The 18,476-nt window shown below is 38.1% G+C and overlaps 1 protein-coding gene across 1 annotated transcript in view; it reads right to left on the reverse strand.

Moving 5' to 3' along the window:
* unc5db (unc-5 netrin receptor Db) overlaps positions 1 to 18,476 on the reverse strand; it is a 201,457-nt gene that overhangs the window by 52,231 nt on the left and 130,750 nt on the right. The window contains exons 4-5 of the mRNA XM_067438934.1: positions 16,561 to 16,664; positions 964 to 1,144 (exon numbers count right to left, since the gene is read on the reverse strand). Of these exons, the coding sequence (XP_067295035.1) occupies positions 964 to 1,144; positions 16,561 to 16,664 (285 nt within the window). The remainder of the gene's footprint in view (positions 1 to 963; positions 1,145 to 16,560; positions 16,665 to 18,476) is intronic.

Consider the following 18,476-nt stretch of genomic DNA (forward strand, 5'->3'; position numbering starts at 1 on the left):
CCAAGCTCCAAAAGGTAACGAAATAGGTTTTATTTTATTCTTCTGTAGCTGCTACTCTAAAATCAGGAGTTTTATATATTATCACGACAGGTAACGTTAGAGGTCTATCCATGTTAAATATAGATCTGGGTCGCTAACCCTGAATATGTAAATGTTTGGTGAAACAGTCATGCATTTAAGGGCTAATTGCATTTTATTTAATTACATTTTATTTTATTTAATAACTTTTATGTCAATGATACAGGAGACACATAGCAGCCAATACAATCTGTTGTTTAATATCTGCTTGTATTCCCTCATGACTGATGAAAAATTTGCTTTGTGTGCAGTAGAATTTTGATGCATCACAATGCATCGTAGAATCGAATCGAATCGAATCGTTACCTGGTGAATCGTAATCGAATCGAATCGTGAAGGAAGTGCCAATGCACACCCCTATCAAATAGGGTATCACTGGCAGTGTTCTTCACTAGTTTGACTCGCTTTGTGGAGTGAATGAATCAAATCAGCAACCTCTTAAAATAAGACAATGCTTGCTTATTTCAGTTCTTCTTTACTTTGAGTATCAATAATATATTTCTGATATTAAAGTAATGGATAACTCAATAATGATAACCTGGTCATCATTTACTCACCTTCAATTTGTTATTAAACACGAATGAAATTCTTCTTAAGCAGAACACAAAATAATATTTTTACTGTTTTCATCCAAACAATGAAAGTCCATGGGGTGAACAAAACACTTACAGATAGAAAACTCATGATGGTGAGTAAATAACAACAATTTTCACTTTTGGATAAACTATGATTTAAATGGGGTGTACTATAATGAGCTGACAGTTAAAATGTGATAATGAATGACTTCACAGTGCTATTGCAAGCAGGGAGTCGTTCAGTAGTATTTTTAGCAAAGCTGAGAAGATAATAAGTCATAAATAATAAACGAAGCAAGTGTAGTCTTACCAAACACAACTACAGTAGCTGTAGCACTGCGTCTTTTTGCGACTATGTTACTGGCGAGGCAGGTATAGTTGGCGGAGTCGGAGAGTCTTGCTTCATTGATTATTAGATTGTGGTCAGCACGAGTGTCAATGTTGTCGTCTCCAAGGGAACTGACCAATTCTTCATTTTTCAACCACTCCACCTGACAAAAAGAAAATAATTTATTAATCAAAACAACAATTAGCAACACCCATTAAGAGTAATAAACTGTAATGGAAGAATAGTAAAATATTGCATTTTAATTATGACCATGTCACACCGCAATGAAAACTTTTTGGGCTGCTTTGTTTTTCTAGAGAGATCTGGCGACATTGATAAGAAAGTAAAAAACAGAGATGAAAGGGAAAACAGCACTATAAAAATGCAGTTACAGCACTTAAAACATGATCATATGAAAGTGCCTTTTTAATAATTCTTATCAAATCTACTCAGTTACAGTAACATGAGTATTTTCAAATAATTTCTTCACACCCCAGGGAGGAACACCAGGGCTGAGAATATTGTGTTCCCTTTCAGTCGACGTACATCAGACGTACCGACAAATTCAGCCCTATCAACTTCAAGATATAGAAAATGCGGCAATGAACATTGGCGTGCATGCTTTGCATATCGCACCCCACCCGCGGCGTGGGTATAAAGTGGAAGCGATCACCACGCACTGTTGTCAATCACTTCGGAACACACTTTCGAACGGCATTGATGAAGCATTCGACTGCTTCTAATGAGTTATAGAGAGAGAGAGAGAGAGAGAGAGAGAGAGAGAGAGAGAGAGAGAGAGAGAGAGAGAGAGAGAGAGAGAGAGAGAGAGAGAGAGAGAGAGAGAGAGAGAGAGAGAGAGAGAGAGAAGAGAGAGAGAGAGAGAGAGAGAGAGAGAGAGAGAGAGAGAGAGAGAGAGAGAGAGAGAGAGAGAGAGAGAGAGAGAGAAAGCATGTGCCGGGGAGATTGCTCTTGTGCTGGCCAGACGGCACAGAAACAGCACGACCACAAGCTCGCTACTGCAAAGAGACTGCTGTTTTCACAGCAACTGAACATTACACACACACACACACACACACACACACACACACGGTTCGGTGGCCGTGTTTCCCTTTGGTAAGAGCAGATACAGGCCGCACTATTCTGCTGCGGTCAATCCCTGGGTGCTTCAGCACTAAAAGCGCAATTTTCCTTACAAAAAGAGCAACACGAGTGACCAGAGGTGGGTAGTAACGAATTACATTTACTTCGTTACATTTACTCGAGTACATTTTTTGGGTTACTTGTACTTTGAGAGTATATTTACAAATGGGTACTTTTACTTTTACTCAAGTACATTTCTTGTGAAAAAACTGTACTTTTACTTCATTACAATCTGTGGCGTTCCTCCGCTGCTGTCAATGGTAATTAATTAAATATTTTAAAACAAGTTAATATGACTTGTTCACAAGTCTCGCGAAATGTTGGAGAGGCTGCTTCGCAAGAGGTGTACGTATCACCCGGATATAATAAGCGCGCGTTTAGTCAGATGATGGCCGTCCGTTCCCTCTAGTTCATGTTTTCACTCCTAGATGTCAATAAGAATAGTTTCATAATGCTATAGCCTACTGTGTGCACCAAAACGAACTGACATCTCAGCATACAAGAATTGCTGCTCCAACCTGAAAAAACATGTAGTGGTAAGTGTAACAATGCTGGTTATATTTGAACACTATTAATGGTAATTTTGTAACTATGGGCACTTTTCCCTTATTGTAATACTATTTCACACACTGTCCGACTGTTTCCAACAATAATGAACACTAGAGGCAAAAAAACAGCATTTTTGTATCACTTTGTTTAACCATAGTCCATGATTTGTAAACAAATACATTTTGGATGTTCGTCCAAATAAGTGTGATTAAAATTATGTTATTTATTTATTTTGCGTTATTAATTAACGCGTTAAAGTCCCGTAATTAATTAATCTTAATTAAAGCGTTAAAGTCCCGGCCCTAATATATAAAATGTGCACTAATAATATTTCATTTAAAATGTTAATCTCCCCTCCCCCTCAAAACAGCATCTGTTCTCTTCATGTTGTATGTCTCTGGTGGGACCAAATACCCCCCATGACCACTGACTGCAAACTAGCATTCATTTCTGCCTTAATTTAGTTAGCAACGGCCAACTTCCAATCCAATCAATTCCAGAGAAAGAAATCTCTTTCCATCCTACATTTTTTTTTTATTCCAGAAACTCGGATATACAATAGGGAAGAAAAGAGTATTGCAACTTCTGTTTCATGCTGACTTTAATCTAACAATCTGATGAATGCTTTTAATAGAACAACATGGTTACTAAAATTATAGTCACATTAATGCTGTGTTCTGAGCAGTAACTGCAGTGACACCCTCTTTGCCCACTCTTCCTCTATCTCATCAAAGCACTTTAAACTTTGCTCTATTCACAGATCATTTCCCAGAAACACATTAGCCTTCATATGTTCATAGCTCAGAGTATGCTTTAGTAATTAAGAATGTTATACTATTGTTAACCGGTTAACACTATGAATCTGTAAAAATAAAGCTTTCAAAGTCTTAAGTAAAATTAAACACTGTAAAATGTATTGTAATTTTAATGGTAAAAAAACTGTAAAAATGCTACAGTAATGGTAAGGACCCTCTATACAGTGAAAAACTGCAATGATATAATGGGACATTTCATGTTATTTTAGAGTAAAATGCAGTTTAAAAAAATTGAAATTGAAAAAGAACAAGTCATATAACAATAATAAAAATTATGTAAACAGACACCTATTTATATTACAGAATATTTATATGGGGCAAAAAAACAATAATAATTAAAAAAAATATTCATTTGAAAACATCCAATTATGCAGAAGGTGGTAAATATTCAATTGATGAGTTGTCAATACAAGCCGTCCATTGTCTGGAGTCACATTGTTTACTGGGCATTGCAGCGATTAAATTACTTCTCTTTTCTGTAGCTTTTGGCACTCTGTAAAAATATACCTCTGATTTCTTGTCAAATCCATTTCTCAAAGTCTCAAAGTTCTCCTCTATTTTTGGTTTGTTTTGTGTGTTTTCATTCCATTTATTTTCACACTGAAAACCAATGCTGCCGCTTAGTCTTTCTGCCACTAAGTGGGCATAACTGCAGCAACTATATACAAACCAGATTCCAAAAAAGTTGGGACACTATACAAATTGTAACTATAAAAGGAATACAATAATTTACAAATCTCAAACTTATATTTTATTCACAATAGATCAAATGTTGAAAGTGAGACATTTTGAAATGTCATGCCAAATATTGGCTCATTTTGGATTTCATGAGAGCTACACATTCCAAAAGAGTTGGGACAGGTAGCAGTAAGAGGCCAGAACAGTTAAATTGTACATATAAGGAACAGCTGGAGGACCAATTTTCAACTTATTAGGTCAATTGGCAACATGTTTGGGTATAAAAGTGCCTCTCAGAGTGGCAGTGTCTCTCAGAAGTCACGATGGGCAGAGGATCACCAATTCCCTCAATGCTGCGGTGATCTACAGTGCATAATATCATCCAAAAGATTCAGATAATCTAGAACAATCTCTGTGCATAAGGCTCAAGGCCGGAAAACCATACTGGATGCCTATGATCTTCGGGTAGTGATGGCACTGCATCACATACAGGAATGCTACTGTAATGGAAATCCCAACAAGGGCTCAGCAATACTTCCAAAAAACACTTCACTTGCCATTTGCCGTTGCCGGCTAAAACTCTATAGATCAAAAAATAAGCCATTTTTAAACATAATCCAGAAGCACAGCCGTTTTCTCTTGGCAAAGGCTAATCTAAAATGAACTATGGCAAAGTCGAAAACTGTTCTGTGGTCAGACAAATCAAAATTTTAAGTTATTGTTGGAAAATTGGGACGCCATGTCATCTGGACTAAAGAGGACAAGAACAACCCAAGTTGTTATCAGCGCTCAGTTCAGAAGCCTGCATCTCTGATGGTATGTGGTTGCATGAGTGTGTGTGGCATGGGCAGCTTACACATCATCATCACAGTTCTACTCTTGCAACATCAACAATAACCCTGGAAACTCCAAGAAGCTTTTCTCCACTCACATCCTCAAACCGCAAACTCACTCTTTTTCAGAAGCCACAGAAGAGAGGTGCAATAAGTTCATGACCTTTTTTAGGAACAAAGTAGACAACATCTCTGCTGCTTCTCCATCATCACACAGCTTGAGGTTGAGGACATCATCAGAAAAATGAAACCATCCACCTGTGCACTGGATCCTTTTCCTACAGCCTTGGTAAAATCTAACCTCTGTGTCTTAAGTCTATTTATTACCAAGATTATTAATAATTCCCTCCAGGTTGGCCTTGTTCCTTCATCTCTAAAAACTGCTATCATCAGACCACTTCTAAAAAAAACCTACTTTAGACCCAGATGTTATTGACAACTATAGGCCCATCTCCAACCTCCCATACCTCTCTAATGTGCTGGAAAAAGTTGTTGCTGCACAGCTTCAGGTCCATTTGGAGCATAACAATCTTTTTGAGAAATTTCAGTCTGGTTTCCGCTCAGGACACAGCACAGAAACAGCTTTGGTCAGGGTCACAAACGATCTATTGATGGCGGCAGATGCTGGTTCCCCATCCCTTCTCATCCTCCTGGACTTAACTGCAGCTTTCGATACAGTTGACCATAACATCCTCCTTCACCGTTTACATTCCACCATCGGTCTCTCTGACTCAGTCCACAACTTTTCTTCTTATCTCACTAGGAGAACTGAATATGTTGCGTTAGGAGAAGCTACATCCCTGTCACACAATGTCACCTGCGGTGTCCCTCAAGGCTCTGTGCTCGGACCCACCCTGTTCATACTCTACATGCTCCCCATTGGCCGTCTCATCAGCCGGCATGGGATTTCTTTTCACTGCTATGCCGATGACACTCAACTTTACTTTAGGACAAGCTCCCTCTGTTGACCTCACACCATCCACTTTGATCACTTGCCTGGATGAGATAAAGGCGTGGATGAAGCAAAACTTTCTGCAGCTAAACAGCTCCAAGACTGAAGCTATCCTAGTCGGCACTCCACTTCAGGTCCAGAAGTCCGTTATCACCAGCATTGCTTTCTCTGATCAGGTCATTCCACTTTCCACTTTAGTCACCAATCTCTGGGTCAGAATGGAATCGCAGCTTACTTTTGAAGCTCACATATATCACCTGTGTAAGACCTGCTTCTTCCACCTCAGAAACATTGACAAACTTCGTCCCATTCTAACACTGGCAGATGCGGAGAAGCTTGTCTACGCCTTTATCTCCTCCAGGCTGGACAACTGCAATGCGCTCCTTATCGGCATCCCTATCAAAAATCTCCAGAGGCTGCAGTGTATTCAGAACAGTGCTGCTAGGATCCTCATGAGGGTGCGCAAATACGACCACATCACCCCCATTCTAAAATCACTCCACTGGCTTCCTGTGTCGTTCAGGATCGAGTACAAGATCTCTCTCCTTACGCACCAGTACATCCATGGTGATGCTCCCTCCTATCTCAAGGAACTCCTCACCACACAAACAGCCACTCGTAACGTCCGCTCTGTTTCTCCGTTTCGTCTTGAAACTCCCTCGACCAATCTGCGTACTATGGGAGATCGGGCCTTCTGCTCTGCAGCCCCCAGTCTGTGGAATGCTCTCCCTGACCACCTGCGGACTCCACAGACTATAGATGCTTTTAAGCGTGGTCTTAAAACCCACCTTTTTAGCAGAGCTTTTAATTGACTTGTTACTTCTTTATTTTATTTTTTCAGTTTTATTTATTTTATTTTATTAATTTACTTATTTATTTATTGTTGTTGATTGTTTTTAATTCTGTAGCACTTTGAGATTTTGTTTAATATAAAGTGCATTATAAATAAAATGTATTATTATTATTATTATTATTATTATTATTATTATTATTATTATTATCTGGAAAAGCACTATAACTGCTGACAGGTATATCCAAGTTCTAGAACAACATATGCTCCCATCCACACGTCGTCTTTTTCAGGGAAGGCCTTGCATTTTCCAACATTAAAATGCCAGAACACATTCTGCATCAATTACAACATCATGGCTGCATAGAAGAAGGATCCGGGTACTCAAATGGCCAGCCTGCAGTCCAGATCTTTCACCCATTGAAAACATTTAGCTCATCATAAAGAGGAATATGCAACAAAGAAGACCTAAGACAGTTGAGCAACTACAAGCTTGAATTAGACAAGAATGGGACAACAGTCCTCAGACGTTTGCAGACTGTTATAAAAAAAGAAGAGGGGATGCCACACAATGGTAAACATGGCCTTGTCCCAACTTTTTTTGAGATGTGTTGATGCCATGAAATTTAAAATCAATGTATTTCCCCCTTAAAATGATACACTTTCTCAATTTAAACATTTGATGTCATCTATGTTGTATTCTGAATAAAATATTGAAATTAGTTTGAAATTAGTTTGAAAACATTATATGTGTGTGTGTGTGTGTGTGTGTGCGTGTGTGCGTGTGTGTGTGTGTGTGTGTGTGTGTGTGTGTGTGTGTGTTTTATTTATTTATTAAGTTCACTTTAAAATTAAAATGTTGCCACCATTTTTTTTTTTTTTTTTTTTTTTGCAGGGAAATAAATTGCTTAGTTCTCCCAGTTTGGACAACCCTATTAGCCAGGTATACCGTGCTTGTTTAAATGGGATTTGGGGAACTTTTCAGTTAGTCAGACCATGAAGACAGCTGGCCAGCCAGCTAAGACCAACAAATCACCCGGTTTAAGGTGGTTTTCAGCAGGGAGTCATACTACTTGTGTATTGAAGGGGAGAGCGCACTTCTCTAATGTATTTACTCAAGTTTTCAGGTTGAAATGGGCAATTAGCACACAGTGAAAGCAGAGCTCTGTTGAGACATTTGCCATGCTCTGCATTCTTGAGCACCACTGCCCCTCAGCCTTTGAAAAGGTGCAGAGCACAGAAATGAAGAGGAGAGGGAGAAAGAAGAGGGGAAAGACAGGATAGAGGAAGTGAGGCAGTGAGAAGAGGAAAGGTATAGGGGACAAATACAAATTAGCTGGGTGAATGTGTGGCAGAAGATGTGAGAAATGAATGGCCTAATTGGCACATTTGTTTCAATTACAGCATGGCTAACAGTGGCAGGGGCTGACGGAGGAGTTTCCACAGTCTCAAGAGGATCTCATGATTTCATTAGTGCCTCTATCCTGACTGATTAAGGCCCTGTTGACAGGAAAAGATCAGCCGAAGTGAAGACCTAACCATTATCACAGACACAGAGGCTATTCTTCTGTCACACAGGAACATGTTTTTGAACTCAGTAATCTTAAAAATGAAGATATCCAAAATATTTGGATCGGCTTGTGCAGTTGGTGTTAGAGGAGTTTTTACCTGTGAAGCATGTTTGTGTGTAACAGTGTAGAAGAGGCTGTTGAAACTGCTTCATATTTCAGCAGGGTAATTACTAAGATTAAACAGCTCTGATAGATGGCCCTCAGGGAGCAGAAATATAACGCCGCTTCGCTGACTGTGAATTCAATCAAACCCACTCACGCAAAACACATTGACAAGACCGACACAAGCAGACACACCTACAATCACTTTGAAATTGATTTTGACACCAACCTTTGATAGTGCAGACAGCTAAATCTGAATTACTGCAAATGCTTTTGTTTTCTTCTTTGGTATAATGATGATGTATACAAATCATACTTGAAAATGAGTATTAAGTTTAAACAAACTACAACAAGCTTAAACAAACTTGCATCTAAAAAATATGCTTGAGTAAATTAATTCACCTGAAGACATTTAGACTGAAACATGCTGTTTTGCTATGGTACTTTAAAAACCTCCATATGCAAGACATCTAAAACATTGGCTGTGATTGGATAGTTTCTATGCGTATGAAATGAGATCCATAAAAGATGATAATTAACTAAGATTCTGGAGTTTATTTATGGCAGAATCATTCTTTGGGACCCTTGGAAGAACTTGGCAGGAAGGGCTAACTCCAGTCTTGAGAAAGAGCAGACAATGAGATAGAGAGTGTGGGCAACACAAAGTGTCTGCATTTTCTGAAAACGATCCAATTTTTCACGTAATTCAAGGGCTGCCAAGTTCTCAGGGCGAGTAAACTGCTGTAATGTTACAGTGAGTTGTGAATAGTGCTATTAAAGCTTAAGTACTTAACTGCAGAAATGCCAGGGCTCTGAAATCATGGATCTGATCTGATGGACTATTAACTTAACACCATCCCTGTTTTACTGAGATGTCAGCTGCTATTCTACTTAAACTTGTTTTATTACATTTTGGATAACAAGTCCTACTTATTAGTGTGGTATTTCAACAACTCCCCTTTTGTTACAGAGATTATTCCAATTAAGTGTCTTACTTGTATATGACTAAATGAGGAATTTGAACTTGTAACTAATGCAAGACACTGCCATCCCATCGTAGATCAATAACTAATCAAAACATTACCAAGTATTTGTCTTGAAATTACCTTGGTATAAAGTTTGAGCAAAATATTTCCATTTTGCAATTCCCATTGACCTGTATACCAACATAAAATATTCACTAGCACAGAGTTTAGCTTGGCATCATACAGGATTTATTGGACTTTTTCTTTTTGGAAGTGTGATTAATAATTTAATACCAAAGTTTATATAATAAATTAACAATAAGAACATACTTGCATTTCTTTCTAGATGTACTGTATATCTAAAACACATTCCAAAATTCAAGCGTGAACGTGATTGGCATTTCACATGCCAATATATTACTGCCTATCAATTTTCACAAAATGGTCTTGGTCACTCTAAATCAGCAATCCTCTCTATAGTAAGGTCAGTTCATGGGTTGAACTTGTCCCTGTAATCCAAGTCATCCCAGTTAAATTAATGTGTCTGCGGTCTCAATCTACAAATTAATTCTATTTGCAGACTCATTGTTTTCTTATTCTTAACATCTCAATTTCAAAGTCAAATTCCAATTTATACCCAAGCTTTGTTATCCTTTGATGCACTTTGAATTAAAATTATGATCCTTAAAATAATAATAAAACACACACGCACGCACGAATACATATACACACACACGGAATTAACCTCAGCAAAACCTCAGACCTGGCAAACACAGAGGAAAATGCTGTGCAAACACTTCTAGGATTATGCTGGTCAATAATACGAAATAAAGGCAACGCACAGAGTTGTGCCTTTCATCCACTCCTCTCATTCGCACACAACCACATTACCACTCCTTTCAGATCAGCCTTATCACAGCTAAACACATAGAGACAGGATACCACCCAGCTCCGAACGGCCTGTAATTGGCTTGTTAGATCATTGCGATCATCACTCACTTTCATGGTGGCTAGAAATGGACAGGAGAGAGAAAAAGCAGGAAACAGGTAGGAACACATGAAATGAGCTCTGAGCGATTGCTTTTTGAAGAGAATGAAGCTCTTGATGCTTTTAAGTAATTAGAAAAAATAATAATGGCGATCTCAATTATGTTTCATTGAAGTATCAAGTTGGTTCCAGTTTGGAATGATTTTGCTAAAAAGCCTGTGTCCTAAAAAAGACAAAAACAAGACATTAAGGTTATGGAGCTATATATGTGGTTCGAAAGGCTCGAATAATTTGTCCTAAGATGAATTTGAAGAGTTCATGTGAAAATATCTGTCTTTTGATTGAAAACACTGGTATTTTAGCAAATAATTTAAGAGTTGATTTAAACTTTTAAATGAGAAACATGCTGCATGATCTTTTCTACAAGCAAGATACTTAAAATCTCTATGTATACAAATGTATATCCTCTTAAAGATTTCCAAGTCAATAGCTGGAAAAGAAAACACAGCAAAAGGGAAGGTGAGACCATTTTCTAGGCAAAAGTAATATATTTCACAAAAAGTTTTGGGAGTAAAATCTCTGTTGGCCAAATAAACTACTCCACAGTAGCAAATTCAGAGTGCATAATCTCATTAAGAAGATTTTTATGATAACAGAGTCTAGACCAACTATGCAGAAAGGCTTAAGCAGCTCTCTGGGGAAACCCATTTACAGTTACAGTTTAGCTCTAAAACAGAAAACTTGTTCTCTTTCTAAAAGGTCATCTCAGAGTTTTTTGTGTTTAAGCTGTAATTACCGCAGTGCTGAGCAGCCCCCCTGCGTAGACACAGGATCATATTACAGTTTAATTCACCACTCAGATTCAACACATTAATACTGCTACTATTTAAAAGGACATCGCACCAATTTAATGGAATAGATTACCACAGGTGTCATTTTTTTATGCTCATTCTAACCCTCTGTTGTTGTTGTTTTTTTTTTTTTACTAAAGGAGAAATTAAGCAGAATGTCCAAGCTTTTGTTTTCCATACACTTTTAGATAGTGTAGACTTTAGATAGACTAAAGATGCCAAAAACACAAATAACCATAAAACCTTGCTGTACTATATTTAAAATGCAAATTTACAAGGTCTATAATTGACCAAATACACTTTTCTGAAAAACCTGTTGTACAAAAGCTACTACATATCTTTCTTTGTCTGATAAATAGCTTTAGTATGAATCTAAAAACATCCACCTTCAAGTCGTGGTTACACATGTCTTTTCACTGAGAAATATTATTTATAATAAATATAAATAAAAAATGTGTTTTATTATAAATAAAACAAAGATTACTTTTATATTGTAACTAATGTGTCAAGATGAATACTATACTGGATATTGGACAATGTTAAAACTGTGAATATCATGATAAATCACTCAGGAATGCTTTTTGTACAGCTCTCAATCATCATTGTGTTTTGTTGCATTATATGATTTGCTCCCAACAATAAAAACTAGAGCTTTGATCATAAAAATACACATTTAAACACGAGTAAGCTATCAGAATTTGATCATTCCATATTCTCATATGTCATAAAAGCCTGATGTATCCCCAACAACAACAACAACAACAACAACAACAACAACGACGACAACAACAACAAAACAATTTTCAAAAGGTTCAATAAACGGCTCCATTTCCACACACACACACACACACACACACACACACGCACACACACACACACACACGGAGTGCAGAATTATTAGGCAAATGAATATTTTGACCACATCATCCTCGTTATGCATGTTGTCTTACTCCAAGCTGTATAGGCTGGAAAGCCTACTACCAATTAAGCATATTAGGTGATGTGCATCTCTGTAATGAGAAGGGGTGTGGTCTAATGACATCAACACCCTATATCAGGTGTGCATAATTATTAGGCAACTTCCTTTCCTTTGGCAAAATGGGTCAAAAGAAGGACTTGACAGGCTCAGAAAAGTCAAAAATAGTGAGATATATTGCAGAGGGATGCAGCAGTCTTAAAATAGCCAAGCTTCTGAAGCGTGATCATCGAACAATCAAGCGTTTCATTCAAAATAGTCAACAGGGTCGCAAGAAGCGTGTGGCTAAACCAAGGCGCAAAATAACTGCCCGTGAACTGAGAAAAGTCAAGCGTGCAGCTGCCAAGATGCCACTTGCCACCAGTTTGGCCATATTTCAGCGCTGCAACATCACTGGAGTGCCCAAAAGCACAAGGTGTGCAATACTCAGAGACATGGCCAAGGTAAGAAAGGCAGAAAGTTGACCACCACTGAACAAGACACACAAGCTGAAACGTCAAGACTGGGCCAAGAAATATCTCAAGACTGATTTTTCTAAGGTTTTATGGACTGATGAAATGAGAGTGAGTCTTGATGGGCCAGATGGATGGGCCCGTGGCTGGATTGGTAAAGGGCAGAGAGCTCCAGTCCGACGCCAGCAAGGTGGAGGAGGAGTACTGGTTGGGGCTGGTATCATCAAAGATGAGCTTGTGGGGCCTTTTCGGGTTGAGGATGGAGTCAAGCTCAACTCCCAGTCCTACTGCCAGTTTCTGGAAGACACCTTCAAGCAGTGGTACAGGAAGAAGTCTGCATCCTTCAAGAAAAACATGATTTTCATGCAGGACAATGCTCCATCACACGCGTCTAAGTACTCCACAGCGTGGCTGGCAAGAAAGGGTATAAAAGAAGAAAATCTAATGATATGGCCTCCTTGTTCACCTGATCTGAACCCCATTGAGAACCTGTGGTCCATCATCAAATGTGCGATTTACAAGGAGGGAAAACAGTACACCTCTCTGAACAGTGTCTGGGAGGCTGTGGTTGCTGCTGCACGCAATGTTGATGGTGAACAGATCAAAACACTGACAGAATCCATGGATGGCAGGCTTTTGAGTGTCCTTGCAAAGAAAGGTGGCTATATTGGTCACTGATTTGTTTTTGTTTGGTTTTTGAATGTCAGAAATGTATATTTGTGAATGTTGAGATGTTATATTGGTTTCACTGGTAAAAATAAATAATTGAAATGGGTATATATTTGTTTTTTGTTAAGTTGTAACAAGTCAGTAATAGTCACCTGCACACACGGATATCCCCCTAAAATAGCTAAAACTAAAAACTAAAACTTCCAAAAATATTCAGCTTTGATATTAATGAGTTTGTGTTCATTGAGAACATGGTTGTTGTTCAATAATAAAATTAATCCTCAAAAATACAACTTGCCTAATAATTCTGCACTCCCTGTATATATATATATACAGGGAGTGTATATTATTTATTTATTTATTTATATATATATATATATATATATATATATATATATATATATATATATATATATATATATACACACACACACACACACACACACACACACACACACACACACACACACACATACATGCAAAGGTGTAGTGGTAAAAAAAAAAAAAAGAGGTGGGTAAACTATAAATTCTGGGTGACCGCATCGCGGTCATGGTAAGGTGGGCGACGGCCTAACGGTGTATGCAGCCCGATCTCACGGCAATTCATACTAATTTTACGAGGTGGCTAATATGAGCACATACGAGAGAACACATTCACATTAAACAAGCTGGAATCAAAGAATTTTACTTTTGTCTTAAAAAATTACTCAAGCCGACTAATCGATTATCAAAATAGATGTCGATTACAGTTTTTGCCAATTGCTAATGGTGCAGATTAACGACAGAAGGATGAATTTGGTGCCTATAACATATTTTAATTTAAACAAAACTCAGTTTCATTAACAGAAGACAATATAAGTTGCACTGTAGTTTCCACAAGTGTAATGGCTGCCGACGTTAATTTAACTGACGATTTTGCTAATCTAAAAAAAACAATAAAACCCAAATTTTTCATTTGAACACAAAATGCACTGCACAATTGCAGCTTTTTTTTTTTACAGGGTTTCGACATGCGCTCTACATTAAACCAGCTGCCTGTGATTAATTAATATCACAACAATGTCCAGAGTGCCTCTTTGTCCACTTGATAAGTGATTGAAAAGTGTCACAAGCTGACTAAATGTACTGCAAATGGATAATTATGTAATTTTGATTATGTAATTGCCGGATATCCATTTTTGAATCTTAGTTGCGTGTCGTTCATGAATGATTCGCTCATTTGAACGAATCTTTAATATGACTCGGGACTACTGAGTTGTGTCAGAGAGTGATTTGTTCATTTTGTGTTGACCGTGCATGCGCATTACGCAACATATGGGTTCTGATTCTGAATCGACAGGTGAGATCCGAGTCTTTTGTTCTTCCTGTCAGTCCCATAGAGACGGAAAGAGAAAAGATTAATTAATTTTGCTGAACGAGACTCAAAGGTCCGAGTCAGTAAAATGATCTGAACTTCCCACTACTCACACTGACAGTTGCAGCGCAATATGAAAGACTTCGCCTATCTGTACAACAAACAACCAATGAAAATGAACAATATATATAACAGTATATATATATATGTACATAACTATTGTTCATATGTCAAGCTTATATTACTACTGCTATATGTCTTCAGAAGCCTGATAGCTTTGTGTGAAGAGAGGGAAGATTATTAATGAATAAGGGCTTGAATTTCAGTCTCTATCTCACACAAAGCTATTATATGAACAGAGTATAGTACAGAACAATTACAATATAGTCGTATCGGTCACTTTTATTATGCTTTATGTCTGTTTTGGAGCTGGGCTGTGTAAAACACCATATACTTTTGTTGTATAAAATAAAGCAGCTCAGACATTCTGCCTAATAAGAATGCATGTTAAGTAACAATAACCAGCAACAGCATTTACTTCAAAACAAGATGATATTTGCTCATTAGAACAGAGATCAGGCTGGTTAATTATCTCAATAGCCAACAGTGATGACAAACTGACTATCCAGAAAGACGTGAGTCTCATTAGCTTTGTGACCACAGAAATCCTACAGAGTAATTCTCAGAGGGGGTGTTTATGACAGTTTAAACCACAAATGCAGTCCACTAGGACCGAAAGAAAGAGAGGGGGATAGAGAGAAAGTGAGAGAGTTAGCATCCAGCATGCTGGTAAAATGATGCCGTATAAATCTTTGCACTCTCCCCCTCACAGCTTGGATTTAAATTTTTCATGGCGGAGGTGTGCTGGAATGGACCCCGATCGCCAATTGCTGGTCTGCACTCTACATTATTCACTAGCCCCTCTTACAGCTGACTCCATTTATGTTGACAAAGTACTTTAAGGGAGATTGTTGTCTTCAAGTACATCCCAGATTTCCTCTGTTTCTGTCCAACGTGCACTCGAATAGACAGACGCTGGCAGAGCTCTTCCATTTTATCACTGAATCATTCACAAAGCATTGGTGGCTGCCAAGAATCAAACCCTAACTATAATCACACACACATGTACATGGATATATTGCCAGCTCATAATCGATGATATGTGGACCTGTCGTTTTTGTCCTTTACTTGACCCTTGACTGCACACAAACGTGTTTTAAACTGAAATCAATCCATCAGATTTGATGACAACAGTCAGTGCACAGTAAGTTAATGTTCTTTTTAAAGGAATAGTTTGTAAAATGAAATCCGTCCATCATGTCATTCCAAACCTGTATGACTTATTTTCTTGTGTGGCACACAAAAGGAGATATTTTTGAGGTAAAATGTATCCATACAATGAAGTCCCGAATTGTTTTAGACATCATTGACTTTCATTATATGGACCAAAACAATATCTGTATGAATTTCTTTCCAACATTGAACACAGTTTTTTTCTCTCTGTACAGTGAAAATCAATATTGTTTGAGTTTGTTGTTGTCCCATGTTGTTTTAGATGAAGATTAGTTATGAAGTTAGAAAAATGTCACAGTGTGCCAACAATGAGAGTCAATACGGTCCCATGTTGTTTTGGACCCTATTGACTTTCAATATAATGAACCAAAGCAGTTCTTTAAAAAATATTTTGTGTTCTATAGATGAAAGGAAGCCATACATGTTTGTAATGACATGAGGCTGGGTAAATTACAATTATCTGGGTGAACTTTCCCTTTTAGCACAGAAACTGGCATTACTTAGTACAGATGTTTAAAACAGTCAGCAGAGAGCATGTACTGTCCTTCCTAGATATCCTCCCTGTGGGAATGATGTCAGAGGCTGAGAGGACGGATCTTACCTCTGCCATGGGCACTCCCTCCGGGGGACGGCAATGCAGCACAATCATGCCCTTGATTGGCACTTCCTTCCCTTGAGGATCCTGCTCAAAGTTTTTGCGAAGGTCTGTTTGAAAAGATAAGAGGCAGCTGTCACAGCGGGCAGAGTCCGAGCCGATATTTGGCCTATCTATGCCAATCGCTTTCGCCGCTTCGCATCCTGCTCTCTCTATGCCCCCTGCCCTTGGTTTTGGCAACCTTAGAATGGTAGGGCAAAAGAGCTGCAGAGTGCAGACATTCTCAATGGAGCTCCGGCCATCTGCTAGAGTTGCAGGTGTCATTGGTTCATTTCAGTTTCATGCTTATACAGCAATAGATGTTTTGTTTCCTGTATAATGCAAAAATCTTTCAATTTGTAGAAAGAAAACACTAGGAAAATTCTTTAGGCATGATAAAAACACCCTGTATTCAAGTGAAATAAAATTATTAATTGATAGCAAAAGAGAATAAATTATGATAATCATAGTGAATAATAATAAAACTTACTAAGGCTGTTAATAGATTTTAATATGCCTTCAGATTTAACGCATTTAAGCCTGGTTTCACAGACGGGGCTCAGATTAAGTCAGTATTAGGCTTTAGTTCAATTAGGGCATTTATGTTGGTTTTATAAAAGTGCCTTAGAAAAAAAACATTACTGGTGTTAATCTTGAGATAAAACAATGGCAGAGACATATTTAAAAGATATGCCAGTGCAATTTGCTTTCAGTTAAAACAGCTCAAACATACATTTTAGTCTGGGAATAGCTCAAGTCTTATCTGTGAAACTGGGGGTTAGTGCATTAACCTCTATTATTGCCTCTGTTTTATCTATGTGTTTATGTTACAGAAAACCCACATGTGGTCACACGTGGAACAGATGTGAAACACATACTTTGCACATGAGAAATGTGGTTTTGGAACAGTTCCCATTGGAAAAGCATGTGATCGCATTTCAAAAATCGCATTAATTGCATTTCAGAATTAGCATGCAAGTTTTTTTGTCTAAATCAGTCTCAGGTAAGTAAATGCTAGAGAGAGAGAGAGAGAGAGAGAGAGAGAGAGAGAGAGAGAGAGAGAGAGAGAGAGAGAGAGAGAGAGAGAGAGAGAGAGAGAGAGAGAGAGGAGAGAGAGAGAGAGAGGAGAGAGAGAGAGAGAGAGAGAGAGAGAGAGAGAGAGAGAGAGAGAGATAGAGAGAGAGAGAAGAGAGAGAGAGAGAGAGAGAGAGAGAGAGAGAGAGAGAGAGAGAGAAAGCATGTGCCGGGGAGATTGCTCTTGTGCTGGCCAGACGGCACAGAAACGAGAGAATTTAAGGACTAATTAAATAAAATTAACTTCTGACTTCAAACTTGTTGATACCTAGGTCCCTTACATTATTCAGTGATATCTTAGCATTTTTCAATACAAATTATACATAATAATACAATTTCCTTAATTTTGTTTTCCCATCCTTAAAGGATTAGTTCACCCAAAATTGTGATGAACCTTTGTTCATCTTCGGAACACAGTTTAAGATATTTTATAGTCCGAGAGCTTTCTGTTCCTCCATGTATGTATGTACGGTATACTATTACTTTCCAGAGAGGTAATAAAAACATCATCAAAGTAGTCCATTTGTGACATCAGTTTGTTAGTTACAGAACTACGACTATTCAGCATTGTCTTATCCATTGTCTTCTGGGTATGTCTTCAATCCGCGTTTGCGACTGCGCCGTGACGCTGCTGACGTGTTATCTGGTGTGAGCGAGCTTCGTTTATAGTCTGAGGGAGACTGCACAGTCGTGAACGCGGATTGAAGATATAAAAAATATCTTAAACCGTGTTCCAAAGATGTGTGGACGACATTAGGGTGAGTCATTAATGATCATTTTCATTTATATTTGAACTAACCCTTTAAATA

The sequence above is a fragment of the Pseudorasbora parva genome, chromosome 3, assembly GCF_024679245.1.
Source record: "Pseudorasbora parva isolate DD20220531a chromosome 3, ASM2467924v1, whole genome shotgun sequence".
NCBI lineage: Eukaryota > Metazoa > Chordata > Actinopteri > Cypriniformes > Gobionidae > Pseudorasbora > Pseudorasbora parva.